The sequence below is a fragment of the Corvus hawaiiensis genome, chromosome 18, assembly GCF_020740725.1.
Source record: "Corvus hawaiiensis isolate bCorHaw1 chromosome 18, bCorHaw1.pri.cur, whole genome shotgun sequence".
NCBI lineage: Eukaryota > Metazoa > Chordata > Aves > Passeriformes > Corvidae > Corvus > Corvus hawaiiensis.
The window spans coordinates 12,905,179-12,931,517 of NC_063230.1; the positions used below are offsets into that span (position 1 = coordinate 12,905,179).

The 26,339-nt window shown below is 44.9% G+C and overlaps 1 protein-coding gene across 2 annotated transcripts in view; it reads right to left on the reverse strand.

The window, feature by feature from the left end:
• Positions 1 to 11,085: 11,085 nt before the first annotated feature.
• The window catches only part of SBNO1 (strawberry notch homolog 1), a 31,831-nt gene continuing 16,577 nt past the window's right edge, over positions 11,086 to 26,339 (reverse strand). For both annotated transcript variants that reach the window (XM_048322623.1, XM_048322624.1), the window contains exons 13-32: positions 25,426 to 25,579; positions 25,155 to 25,337; positions 24,868 to 24,965; positions 24,031 to 24,182; positions 23,278 to 23,475; positions 22,840 to 23,010; positions 22,582 to 22,757; positions 21,696 to 21,827; positions 20,433 to 20,568; positions 19,893 to 20,005; positions 19,723 to 19,794; positions 19,177 to 19,276; positions 18,587 to 18,661; positions 18,188 to 18,334; positions 18,012 to 18,106; positions 17,787 to 17,879; positions 17,223 to 17,360; positions 16,633 to 16,709; positions 15,696 to 15,889; positions 11,086 to 14,809 (exon numbers count right to left, since the gene is read on the reverse strand). In XM_048322623.1, the coding sequence (XP_048178580.1) occupies positions 14,667 to 14,809; positions 15,696 to 15,889; positions 16,633 to 16,709; positions 17,223 to 17,360; positions 17,787 to 17,879; positions 18,012 to 18,106; positions 18,188 to 18,334; positions 18,587 to 18,661; positions 19,177 to 19,276; positions 19,723 to 19,794; positions 19,893 to 20,005; positions 20,433 to 20,568; positions 21,696 to 21,827; positions 22,582 to 22,757; positions 22,840 to 23,010; positions 23,278 to 23,475; positions 24,031 to 24,182; positions 24,868 to 24,965; positions 25,155 to 25,337; positions 25,426 to 25,579 (2,647 nt within the window). In that variant the 3' untranslated portion in view covers positions 11,086 to 14,666. The remainder of the gene's footprint in view (positions 14,810 to 15,695; positions 15,890 to 16,632; positions 16,710 to 17,222; positions 17,361 to 17,786; positions 17,880 to 18,011; positions 18,107 to 18,187; positions 18,335 to 18,586; positions 18,662 to 19,176; positions 19,277 to 19,722; positions 19,795 to 19,892; positions 20,006 to 20,432; positions 20,569 to 21,695; positions 21,828 to 22,581; positions 22,758 to 22,839; positions 23,011 to 23,277; positions 23,476 to 24,030; positions 24,183 to 24,867; positions 24,966 to 25,154; positions 25,338 to 25,425; positions 25,580 to 26,339) is intronic.

Here is a 26,339-nt window from a genome sequence, read left to right on the forward strand (position 1 = left end):
GGCGCGGCGGGCGGGGGCGCGGCGGGGGTGCGCGGCCATCCCCTCACAGACAATGGAGCTCCCCTCAGGGACCGCCGGCAGGGAGCGGGGCGGGCGGGCGGCGGCGGCGGCGGCGCGGAGCCCGGCGGCGGCGCAGGGGGGGCTGTTTTAATTAACTTCGGAAAGTTTTGGCACAAGTTGCGGTTTTGGCCGGGCTGTGCCCGCGGCGGGCGGCGGCCCCTGTCAGCTGCGGGCGTCCCTCAGGGCGGCCCGCGCGCCGCCGCCTTCCCGCCTCCCCCTCACCTCAGACCGGGCGTTCACCCCGCGTTGATTCTCCGTCTCCCCCCGCGAATCTCGATGGAAAATACCTGTTGATAATTTTAAAATGAAAGATTTTTTTTTTTTTCTCACCCCCCCTAGATGCCGCCAAGAAAAAAACTTGCCCTTTTTTTATTTCCTTTTTTTTTTTTTTCCAGACCACTAGTTCTCTCTGCCTGAAGGTGGAAGGTTAATGTGGACTGCAGCTTCTGAGGGACTAAAAAAATATGAATCTCGTTGACAATTGACACATTTTCTGCTTGTAGGCAGCAGTAAAACTTCCCCACCAAAAAAAAAAAAAAAATCAGGTTAAATGATGAAGCTTTCGAGCATGCATCTGCCATTAGAACTCATCCCTTTCACTGCAAGATATTCAGGTTTGATCCTTCTGTCAATTAATATCGAATACACTCTAAAATTGTTAAATTACTCCAGATTTATCCCAACAAAACTGCCTGGGACCTGGACAATCTCTCCTTAGGTGTGCAGCTCAGCCTGAGACGCACCAGATCAGACCCCCACGTCTGTTTTACCAGCAGCCACTCTGAGATCTGGTAGTTTTATTCTATGTGCTACTTCATGTCCATCCATGGCTTTATACTGCTCTTAATGCCAATGACAGCAAACACAGAGAGCCTGATCCTGTTCCTTGGAAGTCAAGGGCACATTGCTTTTAAGTGACACTGATTCAGGACCAGAGTGGACGGCCCTGCAGAGGGAAGCAGGTGACACCTCCATCGCAGAGACACGGAAACAGTCACGGAGCAATCAGGTGATTTCCTCCGCATAAAGGAGAATTGAGGGAGAATGGGAAAAGTGGAGCAGCCTTTGAGCCCCTGGCTCATGCCCTAGTGACTGCATGCTGCATGAAAGAAACATCTGAAAGTTCTGACTGGCACCAGATGAAACACCATTGTATTTTATCTCCAGACCAAGTGCTTGGCTCCAGCGATCCTGGTGAATTCCAGAGTGGCACAGATTGTCCTTACAACTGATCCACGCTCTGGGTTGTTAGAGAGGGGTCCCGAGAGCCCCAGGTACAGAATTACATGTGACAGTAGTTTCACTCTGGTGCTTGTGACTACAGCTGTGTAATTCTTAGAGTCCTGAAAGACTGCCCTGGTAAGCCCTCCTTGTGTGAGTGAGAACTCTGCAAACCTAAAGCTTCACTTCCAGGTTTGTAAATAACAGCCTTTCTGTTGAATCCTGGAAGGCCAGCAAAGTCCTGCACACCGCTCTGGGATTTTCCATCGTGTGGTTGTTTACAGTCACACCAAGTGAGTGCGAAATGGGAGCGTTCCGAGCTTGCCGTGTTTTTCACGGCTTTACACCAACTCTACAAACTGTGCTCAGAGCAACACTGTGAAGAACAAGATCCCCTGTGTTTTGCTTGGGTTTTATAATGACAGCTTCAAAATATACAATATTCCAAGCAGGAGGCGAGGGATATGGAAACAGTCCTGTAAAGATTGTCCTTTCTTCAGCACAAGGCACTGCGAGCTTTGGAGCAAACTGTGAGGGCCAGGCTTGATGAGATGGTCAGGCTTGTAGGGCGGCATTGTTTGTCCTGTAAGCAGGAAGCCGGCAGTACCAGATCTGGCTATTTGATGTTTGCTCTGCAATTCTCTGGGCACAGGTAGCCGTGGTGGCATGAGACCCTTGTAAAGGACAAACTTACTGCTTGGCCTCAGACTGTATTTAAGCTTCAGCTGACTTTACTCTTGTTTTTTTGGCACTCACTGCAGGGTAGGAAGTACCTGCAAGCTCTTCCCATTTGCCATGTGCTCTGAGGGTTCAATTCAGTTGTTCTGAACCAGGTGTGGCCACAAGAACAAAACCACCATCGTGCTCGGGCCCTGGGCTGACTGTTCAGCGGGGTGACCACAGATTCAAGCTCCCTTGGAGAGGCTGCCTGTGGTTTCAACTTGTTTGATGTCCCAAGCTGGGCTGCACCGCTGGAGTTGTGCTCTGCACATGCAAACTGTGCCTCGAGTGCGACAGCTCCAGCTCCCAGGCTGTGTGCAGCAAGCTGCAGATCACTGCTCTGCAGGCTGATGGCTCGGTCATGTTCACTGACAGCAAAAGCAGCTCTTCATCACCAAGTGGCCAAGTCATAGAGCAGGAAATGCAGCAGAGCCATTTTATCACACAGGTGACATTTTCAAGCCTTCTCCGCACTAAGAGGTAACTTAAAAATAAATGTGTGAGCTGCTGTTTTCCAGTAAGGGAGGATGGGCAGGAAGACGTGTCTGTCTCTTCAGACACTACAAGAAGCATGATGATGTATTTTCCAGGTACAGCTGCCTCTTCTCAGTTGTGTAATATTTCCAGCATTCACCCTGTCCCTCTCCCCTTTCTTCTCTTGGTATTTTCTCTGTTCCCTCTCCTGGTTTGACTTCCTCACCTCTGCTCCTCCCAAACCACTGGGAATACTGAGCAGCCAGTGTTTCCACAGAGTTTGCCTCCAGCCCCTGCTTAACCAGCGTTCTGACTGATCTGAAGGAGGTTTTTCCTTCCCAAAGCTCTGCGGGGTCAGTGCCATGGCCCTCGGGGAAGGGTGTAAGGAATACACATGCAAAGTGGGATGTTGGAAGGTGCTGGCAGCTCTTCCACAGAGCCAGGGGCCTTGGGCCATGCTGTAAAACAAACTTGTTTGTCCCCTTTTATCTGGAAACAAAACGAAATAGTCATCACCACAGAGCTGTGGTGTAACACTCATGGGGACCTGCAAATGAAGAGCACAAACTAGGCTTGTTCCTTATCACCTTGGGTTAAATCAGCAATGAGAAGAATTAAAGATGGCACAGGAAGACCCTCTTTTTTCCTGGCATGTCTTTGACAGTGTGTAAAACATTAAATTTGCGCATTAATTTCAGTGTAATTAATTGTTGTCAGGCTTAATGAACTGAGTGACTTGGGGATATTCTAACTGTCCCTTACCCACCGCAGAGCCCCGTGTAGCAGCAAAGGGAAAGAGGTGGGAAGTTTGTTCCTTTTCCTAGGGGGAGTTTTTATTCAAATACGTATCCCCACATTTCTGGCGATCCAACATCATGCATAAAATAATCACAGATGCACCTACAAGTTTCTGAGCACCAATTTAATCTTCAAGTCTCCAAACTGCTCTGGTGCTACAACTAACATGGTCAACCAAAATGAAAAGCCTCTGATAGGCCTAGGCTGAATATTAAGCTTTTTAAGTCTTGAGTGAAGGCAGGTTTAACCTCTGTGGAAAGCACAAGTGGTAGAGGTGAGTGAGTGTCAGCTTTAACCAACAGCATTTTCAAAGATGCTTTGTAAAGCTGAGTACCTTTCTCACTGGGATTGTAATGGCCAGCACCTCCTGGTGCAGAACCCCTCCTTCCCCAGGACACCTCGCATGCCCCTGGGCAGTCCAGGACCCTGACACAGAGGGAAAATTGTGCATTTTATGCTTTTAGGCATCAGTGTTGCTCCTTTCTTATCGCTTTTCTTATCCTTATATTCCTGTCTCTGTTCCCCCCAACTGCTTCCTCCTGATGCTACAAAGTTTCCCTCGTGCATTTTTTGTTCTCAAGAGAAAGCCGACAAGCCTTGGTGTCCCTCCTCTGTGATCTGCCTTTTTTGGCTGATTTTTGCTGCCTACTGCCCCATCCTCAGCAAAATGCACCAAAACCACCTAATCCTGAATAAAAATACAGATGCCCCAGCTCCACCCTGTTCCCTTCTTACACCTCAAAATCCCCCTGGAAGCTCTGGATTGCTCCTCTCCAGGGGAAGAGCCCTCTGAGACTCTCTGCAAGGCGGGCTGTGGTAGAGTGTCCAATCCAGGAGTGCCGCAGCAGCAGCCTGAGCCAGGCCCCAGGAAATCCTCTCCCAGCGCCTGGCCCACATCACCAGACAGCCTTGCAACAATTTCGGATGGAAGCCTGGATGCCTATTCCGGACAGGCTTTCCCCCTTAAATCCTCCCAGATGAACTTCTTCCCAGTCTAGCCCTGCTCCCCACTTCGAGATGGTTCCTCCCAGGCCAGATGCCGTATTATCTGGAGTGACTTTCCCTCCCAGCCCTGTTTTCCTCCTACTCCTGAGTCCTTTGTCTGGCTGCCAAGTGGAGCAGCCCTGCCAGGCAGACAGCTGCTCCGCATCGCCGCACGGGTGCTGCCCTATGGGCTGAGGAGCCGATTCCAGGCCCGTTCCATCTCCGAGGGGGACGCTCTGCCTCGGAGGTGTCATGTACCAGGAGGAGAAAAGGCAAGTAGCACCTGTAATGCTGTCGGAAGGGACTGGAAATGTTTAAGATAAAGAGGCCTTGATGGTGCTCTGGGTTTACCTCTGAGATAGTGTGAGTAGAGAGCCTGCTCTCTCCTGCTCGGGCTGGAGGTCTCCCTGGAGGACGACGGAGAAGGAATGAGAAGTTTCCAAGCCCTCAGCCACAAAAGCACAGGCCTGGAATCTCTCTAATGAGAGTTTTCCTCTTTGCAGTTTGCCAGGCAAACAAGCACCAGGCACCAATATCAAAACCAGCCCAGATTCCAATGAAAACCAGCAAAGAAATATTAGAGTAGAAATGACACCGCTTCATTTTTCTTGGTAAGAGCTGCATATAAAACTATGGAGGAGAGGAGAGGAGAGGAGAGGAGAGGAGAGGAGAGGAGAGGAGAGGAGAGGAGAGGAGAGGAGAGGAGAGGAGAGGAGAGGAGAGGAGAGGAGAGGAGAGGAGAGGAGAGGAGAGGAGAGGAGAGGAGAGGAGAGGAGAGGAGAGGAGAGGAGAGGAGAGGAGAGGAGAGGAGAGGAGAGGAGAGGAGAGGAGAGGAGAGGAGAGGAGAGGAGAGGAGAGGAGAGGAGAGGAGAGGAGAGGAGAGGAGAGGAGAGGAGAGGAGAGGAGAGGAGAGGAGAGGAGAGGAGAGGAGAGGAGAGGAGAGGAGAGGAGAGGAGAGGAGAGGAGAGGAGAGGAGAGGAGAGGAGAGGAGAGGAGAGGAGAGGAGAGGAGAGGAGAGGAGAGGAGAGGAGAGGAGAGGAGAGGAGAGGAGAGGAGAGGAGAGGAGAGGAGAGGAGAGGAGAGGAGAGGAGAGGAGAGGAGAGGAGAGGAGAGGAGAGGAGAGGAGAGGAGAGGAGAGGAGAGGAGAGGAGAGGAGAGGAGAGGAGAGGAGAGGAGAGGAGAGGAGAGGAGAGGAGAGGAGAGGAGAGGAGAGGAGAGGAGAGGAGAGGAGAGGAGAGGAGAGGAGAGGAGAGGAGAGGAGAGGAGAGGAGAGGAGAGGAGAGGAGAGGAGAGGAGAGGAGAGGAGAGGAGAGGAGAGGAGAGGAGAGGAGAGGAGAGGAGAGGAGAGGAGAGGAGAGGAGAGGAGAGGAGAGGAGAGGAGAGGAGAGGAGAGGAGAGGAGAGGAGAGGAGAGGAGAGGAGAGGAGAGGAGAGGAGAGGAGCCCACCCCGGGCTGGCAGTGGGGCTTGGGCCAAGGGGCTCCTCCTTCCTTGCTGTTGCTTGCAGGGATGGAATATCACATTATCCCCACATTACAGGGCTTCCCTGCATCATCTTTCCAGACAAATGAGTGCTCCACCCTGCCTGATTCCTTCAGTTTGCCTGGAAGGGCTCTCCCTTCTTGCCCTGTGGGCTGGACTCCTGCTTCATTCCCACTCCTGAGCCCTTGAAGGCTGTGCCAAGGAGTGAGCTGGCACTGCTGGGCTGCGGCACGGCCCTGCCTTTGCCTGTGCCTCCCTCCCCGCGCGGCTGTGGGCCCGGGGCAGGGAGTACCCCACCCTTTGGCTGGGGCAGAAGAGGCTCCGAGACTTGCTTTCATCCCAGCCCTGTCTGGGAAAGCTCCTGAACCTGCTCTGCGTCTGGGAGCGCAGGAATCCACAGCAAAGCTGAGTGTTGGCTCGCCTGAAGTGATTCCTGGAGGCAGACTGGTGTCAAATACCCTGTGCCCATGTGAAATACTCATCCACGTGGCACCTGTGAGAGCTGCAGATTCAAATCACAGTTTGGAGGGACACACTGGGGTTAAGCCCCACAGAAAACCTGAGTGCGAAGCAAGTGTCACCAGTGTCATATGACCGGTGTCATACACCTGAAACAAATAATCGGATGCGCAAACACCTCTGTCCCTCAGAATCTCCTTGCAACACCAACTGTGGAGCCTGATGGGAGCATCCCTAATTGTTTTGTAACTGGTCATTTGAGCAAAGGAAGTGGAGGAGAGAGTGGAAGCAAAGCCCAGGGCTGGAAAATGGAAATGACTGTGAGGAAAGGAATGTGGAGCTTCACAACAGCTCGGAGTTGGTGGGGGAGAGAAGAGCAGGGTGAAGGGGGAAGGAGGAAAAGCAGGAGGTAAATCACAGTGACAGGACAGCACAGTCTCGGGAGTGCCGTGTGTGGCACGGGCGGCCCCTCGGTGTCTCTGCTGGTGCCATACAGCCCTCGGCTGGTACTGCCAGGCATGGCACCTCCTTCCCTCACCAGCCCAGAGCCCAGACACAGCCTTTGCCAGCCTGAGTCTAACATGTCTGCTGAGATCCAGGCCCAGGACACTGCTCAGAGCAGAAGGGAGAGCCCTGAAATCTCTTGCCAAGCTGGTGTCTGTGTATGAGGATCACTGGTGTGAAGCCTCTGTGCCCAGCCCTGTGAGAGTGTGGGTGCAGAGTCTTGCAGTGCCAATTCACTCTCCCAGCGGAGGCAGTGGGACAGGGTGATGATAAACATGAAGTATTTTTAGAGAGCCAAATGATCAAACTCTGCCTAAACATCTACCTGAAGAATGATAGCAGCCTCCTGCCCTGGAACACTGCCTAAAAACCCCTTACTCTCCCTAGAGAGGCAAAAAGGGGAGGCCATGGGGTCCCCCCAGATCTCTTGGAGTGGACAGGCTGTGGGTTCTCCCCGCAGAGCCGTGGGCCAGGCAGCTGCCCCGGCAGATGCTGCAGCCTGGCAGCCACCTCGCTGTCCCCCCGTGCTCTGTGTGCACGGAAAGGGAGGGACAATCCTGGGTGTGAAGGATTTACAGCCCTGGCAGATGCTGGTGACAGGTGATAGCGCGGTCAGGAATTTAGAGTGCAGCGTGAGGCCGAGCCTCGCCGGCGATCGAGCAGCGCGGCGGAGCCACGAGCCCCAGGCCCTGACACGAGAGCCCCAAACTCTGACACGAGAGCCCCAAGGTCTGACACGAGAGCCCCAGGCCCTGACACGAGAGCCCCAAACTCTGACACGAGAGCCCCAAGGTCTGACACGAGAGCCCCAGGCCCTGACACGAGAGCCCCAAAGGGGCTGCAGGGGGCCAGGCCAGGCCAGGCCGTGGCATCCCCTTCAAGAGCCTCCCCTCTCCAGGAGCTCCTGCGCCTGGAAAGGGCTTTTCTCTCCACAGGGAAGGGAAGAAAGCAGTGCTTTGCTCAAGCCCACCCTCGGAAGCAGCAAAGGGCCAGCGGGATGCGTGTGGCTCAGCAGCCTGAGCTGGGGGGAGCAGAACTGTGGGGCCCCTCACTAAAGCAGGCAGGAGCTGTTGCCAGGAAGGTCCCGATCCCAAGTGCTCCCTGCACGGAGCAGCACTGCCCTATCCCAAAGCCTGCCTTTCCCACACGGAGAGGTAACGCTGGGAATTGTGCGGACCAGCTGCAGGCTCAGATCTTCACTGTTCCATTGGTCCCGTTCACTTTTCTATTCCCTCCAAGTAACTTCAGGGGAGACCTTACCCAGGAAGGATTAAATCACTTGCACCCTGGTTTATTATTTAACTCACTCCGGCTAAGCTGATACAGAGCTCTGCTTCGTGCCTTGCAATTCACTGTGCATTTAGCAGGCAAAGTCGGTTCTTCCACTTTATAAATGTGGAAGGAACATACAAACCAGACCTGGACTTCCAAAGGAAGAAGCTGTCAGCTCTTGAGCTGCCTCACTGGCATTTTTAAGGTGTATTATTTACATGCTGGAAAGGAGCCAACCAAAACCTCTCTTAAGAAATTTCTCCCTTACTTACAGAACAAAGTCTACTGCTTTGTGAAAATGAATAATTAAATTCTGAGGTTTGGGCATCTTCATTTATTGCTGAGATCTTGGCATCATCACTTTTCCATATTTGGGGAAAATGAGAATAAAAGTCAATGCTAAATGATGTACAAAACTAAGATTAGTCTGTTTACCCCAGACTAACTCTTTGGATAAAGGAAAACTATTTTCATGCTTTGCATAAAATATGCATAAAATATGAAGTTGATGCTTTCCAATCTTGATATAATTTTTATAAACCCTCCTCTCTTTTTTAAGCCCATCACAATTAGCACTTCGAGAGTGTTGTGAATCTGCTCTTAACTACCAATAAAAACATTTTAATTAACCAGTGACATTAACCAGGTTAAGTGCCAGGATTCAAGTGGATTGAAAGAAAAGCTGTTTGGATCACTAGAACATGACTTCTGCTAGTCAGAGGGATCCTAAAATGGCGTGACAATGAGTGTGTCTAATGGATGGAGATGTGTTGGTGAAAGGCGTTCCAGCATCTCTGTGGGCAAGTTCCAGAACAGAAAATTAAAAAGGGGGGGAAAAAATATCCCAAAGTAGCAATCAGCTTAATTTATTTATCAATTTTTTACCAAGAAAGAAAGAAGCGAGTGCAGAGTCCATCATGTTTCAGTTTGTCATTCTTGCGGGTATAAATCTTTCTAAACACTGCAGATGTTTTACTGCTGGGGACTCCGAGTCCTGCTGCTCTGGGGACATTTGGCACACGCCGGTGTCGGCTGCTGGCGCGGAGAACGCAGGACACAGCACAGCCCCACGCTGCAGGATGGAGGCTTTCAGCTTGGCAAAGGGTCCCAGTTAGGGCAGGCAATAAAAACACCTCACACAGCTGAAATCCTGCGTGGCTTTGAGATTCTGTCACCTTGGACTGTTAAAGGTGGAGACTTAACAAGTACTAATAGCAAAGTCCTACTTTAAAAAATCAGTGTATCCTTTGTGCAGAGGCAGATTCCCAGTGAGTTACTGCAGGGCTGGGGTACAGGGAAGGTGCCGAGGCAGCGAACACCCACCTCCAATAAAACTCAATATGTCAATGACTGAAAAATAAATCAAATTACTTGGCAAATAAAAATGCGATTCTGTGCCTGCAAGGAAGCTGGCATTTTCCTGGTTATCTTCTCCAAGCCAGGAAGTAGAGACATAAATATGTATGGCATCAGAAATGGCAGCAGAAATGTCTCTTTATCCTTCCCAGTGCAAATCAAGTGCAGGAAAACTACTCCTCTGCAGAGGCCCCTCTCTCTGAAGTGATGCCCTAAGCACAGCTAAGTTCAGAGACACGAGCCAAACTCAGCTCTTACAAAATGAAATGTAGCACACATTGGTTCAGGTATTAACATTGCAGGACATCACTTAAATCTGAATATATTTCTGTATTTTGGTTTAACTGCCTGTTTTAAGTGCACCAAATGCTTTACTTTGAGCTTCCCACACAGACATCTCAGCATTTGTCCTACACAGGGTGCCAGGTTCACAGAATCCTGGATATTGGTTCAGGACACGGCAGGCAAAAAATTTCTTACATGAGTTTTGGCCTCAGCTTAACCCTGTCCAATTCCTATTCTTAAATCTTAGTGGTGCCTCAAACTTCTTTCACTCAAAAATTATTTTGGGCCAATAAAGAAATAGTGAAGCATATCACATCAAGGAAGTTTTTACCAGATTTTTACATCTCACTCTCCTCAGCACAAGCTTTTAGGGGCAACGTTCCTGCAGCTGTTGTAAGTAGGGCTGAGAAACAGCACCTTACAGCCTTTTGTTCCCTGTGTTTCTCCTTAAGAAGAGAGTTGCTGCTTTTCAAACTCATTCTACAACCTAAGCAGCACCTGGGGCCGACGCTGCTCCCAGGGAAGCGTCAGCCCCGCGGTTTCCCAGGTCTCGCTCCGCTCGGGCGCGGTTGTGGTTGCGTTACTTTGTTCCTGCTGCCAGCTCCGTCCTCTCCAGCCCCCGACACGGAACCAAAGGCTGCAGCTGCCAGCACTGACCCCCTCCCCCCCTGTTCTCAGCATTCCCCTTTTAAAGCTCGTAGTGACCACAGAAAGTACCAGAAGTATTTTGTTGCTATTCGCAGCTGCACACTTCTCGCCCTGACTCCAGTCAACAGACTTGGCAAACCACTTAAATTCAGGGAACAACTGCACGGACACGGTCCTTCCCTGCAGCTGGGGAAGGGCCAAACCCACAGGACAGCTGCTGGAAGCTCAAGCGCTAAGTAAGAGACAAACAATTAATGGGATTTCTTATTAATCTCCAACTTTGATATAAATATATTATTTTTACCTGGCAATTAAAAATCTGCACTATTTTTTCCCAAGGTAAGAAAGTTCCATTACCTTCATTTTGCACATTTAGGCATGACAGGAAGCTCAACGTTTTCCCAGGAAATATGCTACAATAGACATCTTTTCTACTCTCAATCACTGCCTTTCTAGAGAGCTTTTAAGACAGTTCACATTTAACGTGAAAGTAGTAATATACTTTGGTATGTTAGCACAGGGGGTAGAACTTAACTCTAGAACTCTGATTGTTGGAGCTCACCGAATGCAGGGTTGAAGATACCACTAAGTGGAAGAAAACAAATGTTTTTAGGATTAAAGCTCAAGATCTGAAACACTGAAAAGACTGAAAACTCAAATATTTGTTTCTGTGATACAGGCACTAAGAAGTGACAGACATTGGGTCCATTTCTCTCAAGGGAATGCGTTTTACACCAAAAATATAGAATAAACCCACAGAGCATCAAAAGGATCATGGGAGACGGACAATAGTTTTGGAAAAAATGATGACAACACAAAACATCTACAATGTACACACACACCCTGGAAGGTTTATATATGCTCTATATATATTTCAAAGTACACATAAGCTGCCCATGTGGCAGTTTGAGAAAATAGGAATACATCTTGGGAAGGTCATGAAGGAAAAAACCACAGAGAAAAACAAGAGTTATTTACATTCAATAATTCAGTAGCCTTTAACACCTCTATATACAAACAGGCTCTATATATGTACAGACTGCGCTGGGAGCCGAGTGAAGTTATTCCAAACACAAAAGAAAAATACAAAACCCCTTGATAATTCACTTGAACAAGCATTTACAGGTTGCAGAGATTTCTCCATTTACAAAGAAAATACTACACATGGAACAGAGAACTTGCATCTTTGGGGAACTTGAAGTCCTTACAAGAGGTGTGTATTCCCAATGAACCACACAGCCACTGGAAAAAGTGGAATACTTGCTGTGCAAGGAGGTTGTTAAGGGGTTACAATTGCATTTATCATGCCAGACATATCTTAATTATGAAGCTAGTTAACAAGTCATAATTTAGTTGCTGTCAAGGGACAGTTAGAAAAGAAAACCCAAAATCTGGGTTTTCAATTCCCAAATCAACTCAAATATGTACCTTCCCCTCCTGCAGCACAATTCCAAAACCCCCACAGTACAGAAGTGCTGCCATTTTACATGAGCCCTCTGCCCTTTATAGGTTTTATACCCATTTCACATGTACAAAGCATTTTGTATTTCATTTTGTACAAAGCAGATCAATACCCTCCAAGCAGGAAAACACAGAGACCACCCTTGCCTGGCCTGGTAATTTATGACTTGACAATTGGTCTCTTTTCCCTCCCCAGGAGGATGTTTGTCTCACAGCCAGTGCTGCAAAGGGACACCACTCACTGTTCCTTACCCCATCCAGAGCTATTTGTGTTCCTTTTCTCCCCAGGTTTTATCAGCAGCTCATGCAGCAAACAAATACTAAAACCCACACCCCAAGCACTGACTAGGAATTTTCAAGAGAGAAAATGTTGCTGTAGCTTGAAGGCTGTTCTCTTTTTTGGATGTTAACCTTCAAGATGTTGCAACAGTCCAGAGCCATGGCTGCAGCTGTGTTAGTAACTGGATGGCAAAGCCAAGGCAGTGATGGCGCAAGGAGCAGGGAACAGGCAAAGAAGAGCAAGTAGAGGAATGGATTTCTGGAACAGGAACAGTTCCTATGGATCTTGGAAGTACTGTCAGCTTTTTTCCCCCTCCAGGGGACACAAGTCCATGGGAAGTTTAAAAGGTTGAAGCAATATAGTGTGGTTTGCTCATCAGTACAGGGAATATCAGACTTGCTCATCCCAACAATGAAAGTGAGCACAACCAGGCTGAGAAGAGCACTTAGGAACTGAGTGTATTTAAATCATTATTTAAAAAAAAAAAAATTTAAAATCACTAATTGTGAATCTACCACTTCCAGAACTATTTTACTGAGGATCAAGACCTAAAATGTTATGTCACCATCTCAGATGGCAGAAGTTTCTACAGCAAATAGCAATTAAGCAGCAGAGACAGGGCAGTCCACACACAGCCTGCTGCAGTAGTCATCTGTCAACACACTCCTCAAAATCCCAGCCCTGCTCCTGGAATGGATGCCAAATACATCCACTGGTGGGTACAGAACACAGGAACAGCCTCCCCCACACCCTGCGCTCTAGAGGTTGCCAGGGCATCACCAGCTCCCAGCGCTATGACAGCACTCAGGCTCCCTTCCCTTGCTCCCAGCGGACTGAAGATCCCCCAACACCGACCACCTGCATTCCTGGTATTTACACAGGTGCAGCAGGACACGGGGATTTGTTCCAGACCTGCATTTCCAGTTAGTCCCAAGCATGAGCAGGGGGTCATCCCTCCCCACCAGCTCAGGCTGGGAGCTGAGGGAAGCGTGCAAACTTCCTTCCCTGGCAAGCAGGGGCTTGGTGACCACAGAGCTGTGGCACAGGGAGCGTTAACTGAGCCTTGGGAGCAGTAATTCCCTAAGGAACCCACTTCAGCCTCAAGCTGTGGAACTTCAGCCCCGCTCTTTCTGACCCTTGAGTGGCTCACTGAGTGCTTCAGAGGTGCCACACCTGCAGCAATCCTGCTCTGGCAGCTGAGCCTTCCTTAAACAGACATGGAGGTTTAAACAGAGTTTAGTTCTTGCCTCATTAGTGAGTTCAGCCGAGAGATTTGGGCTGCAAGACAGAAGCCTGGTTAGAGCAGCCTGGAAGATGCCAAGTCCTGTCGAATTCCAATTGTACAAACTTGTTAGTATTTTTGGAATATGGTGATTGCCTAAACAAGACTCCACTTCTTGTTAGTACAATAACTTTTATTTGACATCTACAAGATCATTATCTTGTAGTTTTTTGGACAGGTTTATACAATCTCAATTTTTCAATAGTGCAACCTGTGCAAGCAAGAAATGACAAACATTGTCCTTCACTTTCTTATAAACATCTACTATTATAGGCAAAACAAAACTTACCCATATTATAGATAAGTGACTATTCACATTTGTACATTACAATTTCTTTTTAACAGCTCCAGATAAACTCTACAATGTCTTACAACATATTAAACAGTATTCAAGTTACTGGGTAACAGAAACAGCACATACAGCGGAACCCTCAAGTGTTTCCCAATCTCTAATTTACAGCTCAAGTAAGGTTTCATCTTACAAGTGACAAATTAAATTACGTTAATGAAATAAAAAATATAAGATTGTATGCGAGATGGAAGTGAATTTGCACTTAAGTTTCCATAACCACCTCAGATTAAGGAAATGCTTCAATTTAAGGAAAACTGGCATCCAGCCATCTTTGCAGTACACATTAGGAATACCATTAATACATTAAAAATGAACTAATTTTAATTTAAGATGTTTATCACAAAAAGAACATGTTGTAGACTCAAATATATAACTCCCAGGAGAGAACCAGAAAAAATGCAACACCTGGGTATAAACACTATAAAAATGCAATAACCGATGCTGTACAACTAAGATTGTGTTTCTCTCTGAATTCCTGTCTCGTGTGTTTATCCTGTCCATGCCCGTTTCCAAAGACATGCACTGTCAAACAGAAACTGGGAAGGAACCTGAATGCATGATGTGCAACCTCTAGGTTTCATGCTTTTATAAACTCAAATTGAAGAGAAAAACCCAATATATTTTTTCTATATATATACTCAATACATGCATTCGAGATCTCCCACAGCAATGGCATCGATGCACTGCGTTAAACCCTGAGCACTGTATGACAAGATAAAAATAAAGCCTGCTTGGGGATTTTCAAGCATTTTCAAACAAATTGTGGTTTGTAGCTTAAAAGGCCAAAAGTAAAAGCAAACAGGAAGCACTACAGAGAGCATAAGGAAAGACAGATGCACCACCATAAACAACTGCTGGCTTTCAGTTCTACCAACCTTTTTAGATCTCTTTATTCCCAAAGTATTTGAGAGCACACAACTGAACTGAAAAAGTTATATTTCTTTGGAATCTGTCCCTGATTTTTATGCAAGTGATATGCTTTTACAGCCTTTTCCTCAAACACCAAAGTCAACACCTGTAGCTTGTCCTCTTATGCGTTGTTGAGGTTGGTGATGCTCTGGGGGTGGTGCTGCTGCCAGATCTGCTGCTGCTGCACTGCGAGCTGCTGCGACTGGTCAGACGTCGACAGGAGGTTCACGAGGGGCGACACACAATTTGCAGGAATGATCAAACCTGAGAACAGCAACACATCAATGGTTTCATAAACACTGCAACAGTTCGTTCATTAAGACCTCAGGCTGGTGATTCCACCGTTTAATTTATGCAACATTCAACAATGACTGTTTCCAATGTCAGGTCTAATCAGCACAGCCCCAAGTCCTGCTCCTCAGTCCTTCACCATCCTTTAGGCAGTGAAGTGGGAGAAAGAAGTTCCCATTTTGCCTGACAACAAACTTTATTCTCATGTTACCTGCTGTCACAAGTCGGCTATTTTTGCTTTTCTGGTCTCACAGAATTACATCACCATGAAAGTTTAAACACACAAAAACCTACTTCCAACATCCCAGAAAACTGTTACTAGAGGAGAAGCTGCCATGGTACTGGCACATCCACAGGAAGTCCTCATTTAAAAAAACATTTGGAGAGTTCAGCCTCTGAGGTCCCTGTTTTGAGGGCTTCACTATGAGGTTTAGTGAAGAGACAATCATCTTCAAGTCATTTTACACACTTTCAGTAGCTCAAAACCCATAAAACCAATTATTTCAAAGGCCTACTATTCATTGACAAAAGTGAAGCCGTTATGATGTCAAGGTAGCTTGGCTGGAGCAGGCTGTGTATGACTTTTTGCTGCAATAAATCCAAAGAACTGAGATTAAGTGTTCCAAAGCCTGGCTGAAAAAGAAACCCCCCTTCTTTAACCTGCCTTAACAGTGTTTGCACTGTATTGTATTGTTGAAGACCTGCACTTCTGCTCCTCCCCAGCAGACCTCTGACAAGCCTGTTCTCTTTTAAGCATCTTCACACAAACTCAGCCATGTGGCTGTCAACACAGAGCCACTCACCAGTTACAGCCACCCCCTGCTCCAAGGTGCAGCAGAGCAGCAGCCCATGCACCTACCTACGATCCTCTGCCCATCTTCTGTCCTTAGGCGAACAATTTGCATTTTCACATTTGTGCCACTCACGGAGGCCAGGACTCCTTCCACCTTCGTCCACACGCTCAGCACGGAGCCACACAGGACGTAGTAGGTTCTGCAGCGGAGCCCCACCTCACAGACCAGCCCCAGGCCTGCCTTCTTGCAATTGCCTCTCCTGCAGACAGAGAAAAGCTTTCAAAACCATTCTGCAAAGAGAAGTATCTAATTTACTTAAAAATGAGACTTGAAGTTATTTCATGTGCATTCAGAGTCAAGCAAGGGCTGCACACACACTAAGGGAAGGATACTTTGACCACAGGTAATGGTAAAGCTTTGGGAAGGCTTGGCCTAGTTAAGCTCACATGTTCAGAATGCACAGACAGAGCTTTGAGTCTAAGATACCATCATTTAGGTCACCTGAGAACTGGAGTATGTTACAGGACACTGGTATCTGATCAGGGTTATTTCAGAAGCTCCAATATTAATCTGAAACTTCTACCAGTTATGCAGTTCCTCAGGAATTCAGCCATCAGCTGAGTTCAGACACACAAGAGGCAGCAGAGAACAGCTGCTTCTGACATCGTCTCATCTCCAAACACTTCCCCCCCAATAACATTTGAACTATCAGACTACAATACCAGCACAAATTGAGACACTTCAAGCACAAGCTACTCCTGAGTCACTGTACTTCAGCTGAGTGTAATTTATATATTAGCATTCATCTCCTGTATTAGGACTTTAGGGCAAGTGCAAAGCTCGATGTTTTCACTCAGAAGTTGGGTCATTTAAGTGGTCATGGGAAAACTTCCCTTAAGCAAGAAACTCAAGACTTTACAGGAGTGACAGAAGAACAGAAGCAGTGATAAACCAGTCCAAGTGAAACAGTTAAGTTAAAGCACCACGTGCACAAACACTGACCAGTAGGCGTGGGTGCAGGTGTCTGCAGAGGAGTTGTACTGCTCCAGCCAGTGTGGCAGAGCATCCTCAGAAGGTACCTGGAAGAGTCATCCGAAGTGGGAATAAATTGAAACACATCAAAACTTACATAGAATAAAAACAATTTGGTCATTACCATGAGAAAGGAGGGAGCACAGACATCATGATGGTGTAGAGAGGTACAGCATCCTACATTACAGTAATTTTTAACTATTCATCTCAAAGGATGAGCAAAATGCTTAAACACAGCTGAACCTCAGAGCTTTTTCAATGATCCACCTGATCTGAGTTTCCTCAAGTTCTTGCAAATTCAACACTTGCTAGACCCTAAGGAACCTCATCTTTTATTACCATACCACAGGTAACTGATACGCAGAAAGAAGTTCAGAAATGGATACAGGAATGCCAAAATCACGTAGACCCGCTTAAAAAGACCCAAATAAAAGCTCTGCTCTGGAGAAAGAAGCCTAGTTTTTGACTTGCTAAAATTATACATGAATACCAAAAAAAGAAAGCCCTTATAATCCTTTTCAAACTTTTCTAAGTTAAACAAGCAAAATTTTCATGGTTACCTTCTTATATTTCTTTTTCAGGTCTGCACATGTTTCTAGTTTGAGTTGTTTCCCAGTATTTGGTCTGTATATTAAAAAAAGCTTCTTTTTAGGATTCACTTCTTTTACTAGAATTGCTGTTTTCTTGTTATTTCTTATCTGGAAAAAAAAAAAAGACAAACCAAAAACTTCCTAAATTAAAACACGATGAAAATATCTGCTTAAGTGATTCCATATTGTGTTCTTTACAGAGTAATAGGAGTGTGTAATAGTACAACCAAGGACCATAATACACCTCTAGAACACAGTAATCCACATTAGCCTCACAGTGAAACCATAAGACTTCCTGATGCAGGTTTAAGTAAGAGCTGCTGATTTGGGCTGATATTCCTATCAGAAAATACCCTGAGGAGGTAAAAGGGAGAATTTCATACTTAGCGTTAAAAAAAACCTCTCAGAATTAATTTTAATGTAAGACTCAAAGTATTTTGCAAAACTGAACAGTAATTACTTTGAACAGTAAGTTTTTCAGTTTAGCCCCCAAAACCTTCTCTGAACATAATCCAAGAGACAGAAGAATCTCACCTGAAGTGATAAATAAAATCCATCATCTGGACCTGTCTGTTCTGCCCAGATCTTTGTTGCTTCATCCCAAGACATTCCTCTCTCCACACTGATCTACAAGAGAGCAATGCAGGGGTATTTGAGTGGGAGCAGACTTTAAACCAGTTACATAGGAACTGAACACGTTGTAAAAACTTACTGGCAAGTTTTATTAGTTCCTACAGAGATGGTACAGGATTAACTTACTGTGTACAGCTCTACATGTCCAGAGGTAGAATATCCAGGAGTTAAAAACTTCTTAACATCTGCCTTCCTCACCTTCTCATCCCCAGAGCCCAAATCTGGAAAGGAAAGCAGAGTTACTGTGTTGCTCTATTCTCACCGAAGTTCAAGTGATCTGATCTGTGAAACTATTTACTCACCTAAGATGCCCATGTCATATCTTCCGTTCTTTTTAGCATTTTGAATAACTGCATTTAACGTGTCAGAGAAGTACTGGAACAAAGCATTCTGCTGATGGACTTCCATACCAAGAATTCGATTCAGAAATTTCCCTATATTGTTGTAATCTTAAAAAAGAATAAGAAATACATGTATTAGGTCAAAGATTAAGTTTGATAACCACAAGCCCTCAATCAGTATTCAAAGACTCTTACAAAGACTATTTAAATATATTCTTCCAGAAATGAAGAAAACATTAAGTTCTACAAAAAAGGTCACTTTTTAGATAGTTACAAGTTGAGTTCTGCTGCTGGGAATCCACTGTCACGACATAAGATATTCCCAGGGACATTCTACAGATACACTGAACACCCAAATACCTTTATCGAGCGTCAGTATTCCAGATCTGTCTTCTACATTTATCAAGCCTACGCCAATCAATCCCTGACGAACATCTAGGAAAGAGAAAGAAGTTAAATCATAGCTGCTTTGCCATCTAAAAATAACCCCATGAAGTAACAGCTTGTTTAGCCATAGGATCCGATTCCAAAGCCTCTGACACCCCTCACTTCCCATTACTTGCAGTTTCTACCTAATCCATCAATAAGCAAGACACAGCTTTGCCTTCCCTCCCTCCAGGAAGCACAGGCAGGGGAAAGCACCAATGGCACCATGCATGAGAACAAGATATTCCAACAGGTAATGGGGAAATGAAGGTAAAGAACTGTTTAGAATACACTGGCCAAGCAGATACAGAACATTCCTTATACTGGGAGTTCACAGATCTGGTTTCATGCGTGAACTTCAACGTTCAAGCAAAGTGCACAGACTCTCACTGGGTGTTACTCCCATCTGTCTCAGCTGAGCATTTTAAATTGTAACAGTGTTTTACAGTTCTACAATCATTTAGATTTTCTACATACTGGAGAAGGATCAAAAGGTAGCTATTGCAGCCAGTGCATCATCTTACCTTTGAAGAAGTCTCCAGGAAAATCAGGAGGAGGTGAGACCATTGGGGAGTCCAAGTTCACAATGGATTTCATAACAATCTCCAAAGCATTTCTGCCATACTGTGTAAGAAAAAAAGTTGCTCTATCAATGCCTTCCAGTGTTGGCTCCTCAGCCCCAGGCACACATGGTTTAACAGGTATTTTTAATTCACAATAAAAAGCTTTTCTGTGCAAGAGTGAATTATTACCTTCATGTAGTGTATTTTATAACTGAAAACAGCTCAGTCTTAATTTTTAATTACCACTGCCAAATTAATCTTTCATTGTGGCTTAAAGGACACACACCATTTACTTAAGACTTTGGTTGTTTGCAAAACCAGAAGAGTGATTTACACACGTGTGTTCCACATGGCTTCACAAACAGAATTATGGGTTACAGAAAGAGGCCTTCCATCAGAAAGTGAGACAGTTAAAGGTAAGAGATGGAAAAGAACCTTCCTCAACAGGTCATTTGTGCAATAAGCACTACAGCAGCACGAGTTCTCCAACAGAAACAGAATTGTCACCTTGTTGTCAAAATTGAATCTGCTGAGGTCTCGAGTTTCTGTAGCCCGTCTGTCCCCGTGGGTGAGGGCTCCCTGTTAAGACACACCAGTACCATTAAATGCAACTTTTAAGACAAATAAATCTAACTTGCATTTTCTCAAGAAGGATCAGACCTCTTGAAACATCTTACCAAGCTCTCCAGTCTTTTTGCAACTATAGATGCAAATCTTTGTTCTCCTGCCAGTTCAGAAATGAGGAACACATACTCTGGAGCAGTCACTTGGTTGGATCTATGAGTTCTTCCTGGATAATTAAGTAGCAGCACATATGTTAGATAAATTCTACTTCACTGAATATTTCTAATAAAATATGAACTGTGAAGAGTAAAGAAAAAAGCTAGAACTTAATCCTGCTAAAAATTAGTTTCTGCTGTAATACAGCAAACAGAAGGCAGCACACACAACTCTGAAAGTTGTGGCGACTTTTATAAAGACACTTCATATGTGAATAAAACTCCAAAGCTGCAGCATAGGCTTGTTTGCGAGGTTTCTTTCAAAGCTTTCAAGACAAGTAGCTATGACCACAGATAAAGCTGATTCTGTTCATGGGTACAGGAGACTGGAGGGGTCCTTAGGAGGTTGCCTACTCAATCTGATTTTCCAGGAGCTAGCACTAAGTTCAGTTGTTATTCCCGAGTCTGCTGGGGAAGGACACGCAGTGAGTGATTTACCAAACTGCTGGATGGCTCTGTCCGCGCTCCAGGGCAGCTCCAGGGTCATGTGAACCCTCCGCCTCTGGTTCTTGGCCCTGCGGTCTGCTTGCAGTGAGATACCAGAGCTGGCAGCCTCCGAGATGATGGCGATGTTCTTTTATTGAGAAAAGAGCTGTTAGTTAGCAATAAATCCAAGACCAAGCTTCAGTTTCCAAAAAAAGGTCTCATTTTACAACTATTACCAAACATGGGTCTGGAATGGCTTCACTGTTACTCACAAGGCAGAGGGAGAGCAGAAAAGGTGTGGCTTTCTGTATCAGAGTTAGAAATGCTAATGAATTTTTCTGAGTGAAAGAAGGGGATTTTGTTTCACTTTTCAACAACTCCCTGTGCAAACAAAGACTCGCCATCCCAGAGGGCAGCTCTCCCTGACACTGACCTGTACTTCAGAAGCAAAAGGGGAGGGACACAGACTTGCTCCAGTAGCAAGCCACAGAAAAAACAAAACATTGCTGCTAATGCTGTACAAGGAAGAGGATCCAGCCATTCCAGTGCCTGAATGCATTTGCCTTGAAAGAATGTAAATGTTTGGACTGTGCACAAGTCACTTACAGGAACCAACTCTTTACCCTCAAGTGTCACAACGGACCACACAAGTTCTGCACACGGTGACATTTGCTCCATTTGCCCTCTTGTGGCAGCACGGCCCAAGTGAAGCACCGGGAAGGGCTTCCCCTCCTCCCACCCCCTTCTTTTATCAGCTGCAATTCTACCCTTATTAAGGTCAGGATTTTCTTTCAGAGTGCAATGTTAAGCACAGAAGCCATCACTCCCCCCAGTGTTACTTCTCGATCATTGTTAAGGTTAACACACCCCACCTTTTCCTCTCACCCCTCACTGAAAGTATTCATACAGTGGTATTCCCCATTTCCCAATTTAATTATTTCCTCTTGGAAGGAGATCTGCACAGTGACCCAGATCAATGAATCAAAGATATGAATCACAAATCTGCCTTTTAAACACATATTGTTTTACAAAACCAGCTTAAAGGTGCCAGCTTTGAATTTGGCACATGGGTGCACACCAAGCACAGGCCTCCCAAGGTCACCCAAACTACAGCCTGACCTTTAAACACACTGGATTTGAAAAACAAAACGCTCAGCAGTGAACTGAAAGTGCTTCTTAACTAGTACTAACAGTACCTGCAAGTCACTGTTGAATAGCTTAGTGTTACTATGGCATCTGGCACATTTTTCTACAGTCTATCTCTTCAAGGATTACCTTATCTCCATCCATGAACCTCTGCTTTTCTGTGATGTTCAGGATTTCAACAGGCACATCGAGTTCAGACCTTGACTCGTAGGAGATGCTGCCATCATCATTGCTCACCACCCTCCCTTTGCGGCCTGTCATCTTTGAAAGGGAACACAAGCTCAGTGTGGCAATACCAAAACTACCCCAGCACCAAAAGCTCCAAGCAATATTATTTATCCACATACCCACATTAAAATAGTCAGTAATTTACTCCAAGTGCAAAACTACATTAGAGAACGTGGGTTACTTTTTGGTTGATGCCAGTATTTGTTATGTGGAACATGACAGTGCAGATCTATGTAGAAATGATGTTGTATTTATTACGCTATTGTTCCTAAGGGATTTACCAGCAGCACTAAAAAAATAAACCAAAGAGCCAGCTTAGGCGGCCACTGATTTTAACAGTCTTTTAAATCACAGTGATGCTGCTTCTTGATAGAAACAGGTAGCTTAAAGACATGTTTCTGAAGTTATTGAGAGATTAATTAATCAGGCTTTTCATTAACACATAAAGGTTCTTAGTCTCCACTGCCTTGGAGGATGAACTAAAGCTCCTGCCTGTTTAATACACACCAGCTGCAGATTGAGTACAGCCAGTCAGAGAAACAGACCAGAGCAAAGCAAAAGAGTAACTGGTATGATTTACCCAGCTAGAAACTATCCAACCTCAGAAATGACAAGTTCACCCACTCAGAGCTCCTCCCTGTATTTTAATACAATTTTCAAGATTCTCATTCATTCAGAGGCATCCAGCAGAGTAACTTCTACTCCCATCCCTGAGATTAATGTCTAAAATTGATAAACAACCTTTTTAAAAACATACTTTCTTTTCTACATGTGAACACCAGCCTACCTCTGCAACATTTTCAGGACCACCCAGTTCATCTATAAGCTCATCCAGTGTATTAGGTGGAAGATCTTCAGCCAGCTTTTCCAGTTTATCCAGCAGTTCTTTTTTCATTTGTTGGGCCCTTTCAACAGCATCCTGACTCGTTACAAAGCTGCTGTTTGTGTTACTGTTTGCTGAAACTTAAGAAAGACTCTTTGAGATTTAGAATTTTATTGCCTAACTGCTAGGAAATGAATCAACATCAAAGAAAGCTGTTCTTACCAGACGTGTTGGTACTAGAAGTGGTGGTTCCAACGGTGGAAGTGAAGCAGCTGGGCCGTTTGGATCCCAGACCAGAGGCTAGTAAGGCACTTTGAATAGAATCTGGGTCTATGCTTTTCTTCTTTTTCTTTTCTTTATTTTTTTTATGCTCTTTTCTAATCAACCAGGGATCTGAAGTTAAAAAGTTTAATTTACTAAGCAGCCATCTTTCCCTTTGAAACAATTCTCATTGCATAAAGTGACTTACAAAAGTCTGAATTCCAGTGTACAAAAATCTAATTGAAGTTTCACATTCTACTACTAATTGCAGTCTCCCTGGAACTAAACTACATGCTTAGTAAACACTTATTTGTGGCTCACTGAAATGTTTGGGAAGACTTTCTGCTTACTCTCTGCAAATATGGCTACTTGCTTGATGAAACACTTAGACTGTCTTACCATCTTCATCATCTTCACTGGATTCATCTCTGAATGGGTTGAAGTCATCATCGTCTCCAGAACTCAAAAATTTGGAGCTCTCATTGTCACTTTCTTCATTGTCTGAAGCATCAGACTCACTTTCACTCTCATCAGAGCTGCTTCCTGCAAGGCCACCTGTTTTGCGAGCTTTTTTGGCTTCTCTGCTTATTTCTTCACCTAATTCCACCATCCCAGAAGAAAAACAAGTTAGTTTAAACCTTGTAGTCTGCACACTTTGAGGTCTGTTTTACCATACAAACTAGAAAAATATTCAACTGTTGAAAACAGAACTATTTAAAAGAATCTAAGTTTTAAGCAAGACCTCTCTCCCAAGTTTTTTATGATCACCTACTTTCAAGATCATCAGTTTGGGAAGGGGGTGCTATTAGGCTTCTCTTCACTGAGCCTCAAGACAAAGAAAGCTATTTGAGTGACTACATCAGGAATTGGTCTGACACATGGAAGGCATTTTGGGATATGGTTCCATAGCAGATCAACCCAATTTTGAGCAGAATTAACTAAAATTCACAGGTTATATTGCTTCAGCAGCAATATAGCATCTATTAATGGCAATCTTTAACAGCAGCCTTAAGAAACCTGCAATACATCAATACATGCTCCCTCATGGATGACTACAGATACTCCTTTTTTTTGTCCCCTCAAAGTTCACTCTTAGGCAGCTCTGAAGTTGACATTTTCATTGTGGCATTAGTGTAGCAACTTAAGCATTACCTTTTCGTTTCTTTATTTTGTTCTCCTTGCAAGGGCTGTCTCGGGGTGAATTGTTATTACTTTGAGCAGTCAGGTCAATTCCCAACAAGCTAAACAGCTTCTTCCTGTCAGGAGCTGGAAAGTGCTTTTCAATAAGAGACTGGAATACTCCTCTGTTAAAAAAAAAAAAAAAAAAAAGGGGGTTGCTCAGCAGAATTTGCATTTATTTGAAGTATAAACCTGTAACATTTAACAGCTTGACTTCTCTGAAGAATGACTCTGTGTGAGTGCAGCTGGGCACTCTCTGTATTATCACCCACATTACTGTAGTTGTCACCTTCTTGAAAGCAGGAGACATTTATTTTACAGCACCGCTATAACTTGTTAAATCTGTTTTAGGTAACAAGTAGCATTGCTACTGCCATGTTTTACTGCTCAATTTAAGTAAAAGATTAAGTTAACTTATTAAGATCTTCTGCAAGGCAGTCTCAGGATTGGCTCTGGTCCATCTGATCAAAGAGGGAAGTCATGGTCTGTAACTTGCTCTGGTATAAATGCAGCACACACTTGGCAGGTCTCCCCGTCCCCCCAGTTTGAGTGGAACAGTACAAGCTGTTCACACCTGAAAGCATCAGTTTGAAATGCCAGGAGAACTAGGAACTAACCCCTGCCTCACCTGAGCAGTGCTGCCAGATTTTAGGTACAGGCATCTTCAGTAAAGAACATCAGTACTAAGGGATTCCCAACCTTCTGTGCACTGATGCACATTTGACACACAGAAGGACAAATAACTACACACACACACTAAGCTGGATGAAGGTTAGTTTTGTAAACAATATTTTTAAAATTCAGTCTTACTTTGCTGTAGAAACAAAGTCATTCAGTTCCCCACCACCTTCCTCCAAAGCTTCCAATGTTCTTGCTTCTCCTGTCGACTGCAGGCCAATGACAACACACTGAAGGACAAATGAATACCAGACACTGTCACTATGACTGAACTGTAAGATTATTTTGCCTGAATTTCAGCTCAATAAATACCATTAAGTACAAAAGCATGCTCCTACTATGGCTGAAAATATTTGTATTACACAAAAAAAAATTTGCATTTAAAATAAATGTTTAAAAATAAGTCTTGATCGACCTACTTTGCCATTCTTGATTTCTTCCCGAGCCAGCTGCACCACCCTCTTCACCTTAGAGGCTATGCAAAGGTACTTGAAAAACCTCTGGTGAGCTGACCAGAACTGACCCCACATGGACTTTTTCATTCGCTGCTCTGCATCGATGAGATCGGCCGCTTGCTGAAACCTCTCTCGAGCACTGACCCACTGAACGAGAAAAGGAGCATTCAAGTTTCGACCAACTTCAACCTCTCAGAACTCAACAGAGAAAGCAAATTTAAAATGGGGTTCTTACCAGTTTCACAGATTTATTGTACATTTTAACATATTCCTGTGAGAGCAGAACTTCATCGATTTTGAAAGTTACACCTGAAAAACTCAACTGTCTGGCTATGTACATTCCTCTCAGCTTCATATCCATAGCAACTATTTCCATGGCACCAACACCTCTAAAATAAAGGAACAAGTTCAGTCCATATTAGAATTTTCAAGAGCAAGGATTTGTTAAAAAAAAAAGCCTCAAAACACAACCTCAAGTACTTTAGAAAAAAAGCAGCTTACAAAAGTGAATATATTTTTGAAATAATTTGAAATTTAGTCTTTACATAAAAGTGTATCCCTGCCTTGTAAATTTAAAGTGTATCCCAAGAGGTAAAACTTGGTTACTTTGTTTCCAAATGACCTAGGATGCATTAGGAGACAGTAACTTACAAACTGTAACTGGATAATGAAGTTGATCCAAATATTAGCTAGTTCTTGCAATCTAACTTTATAAAATGCTGATTATTTTAAATAGTACAAACTGGTTTAAGTTATTCAGATTTATGCTGGTATGAAAATAATTTAATTAGTAAATAACTTCAGTTCTCTGCAACAGCAACACACCTTGAGAGCACAGAAGTCACCTGCAAAACAGGTGACTTTGCTACTCACAGGCTTGGGGCTGTAACTTCATTACTGCTCATTTGATACGTACTCAGTAATGAAATGAGGCTACACTCACAGAGTCCAGAAAAACCAAGCATCATGTAGATGGTGAACAAGATGCATCCTAAGCCCTATTGTGGCATTCTGAAGTGCTCAAAATTGTTTTTAAGTAGGCAAAGCAAGATGCTCACCCACCACAGAACGCAGCAGCGGCGTTTCCTACTGACCTCTTACATTTAGTATTATTAGTATGTTCTGAAACACAAAGTACCTTGTAACAGC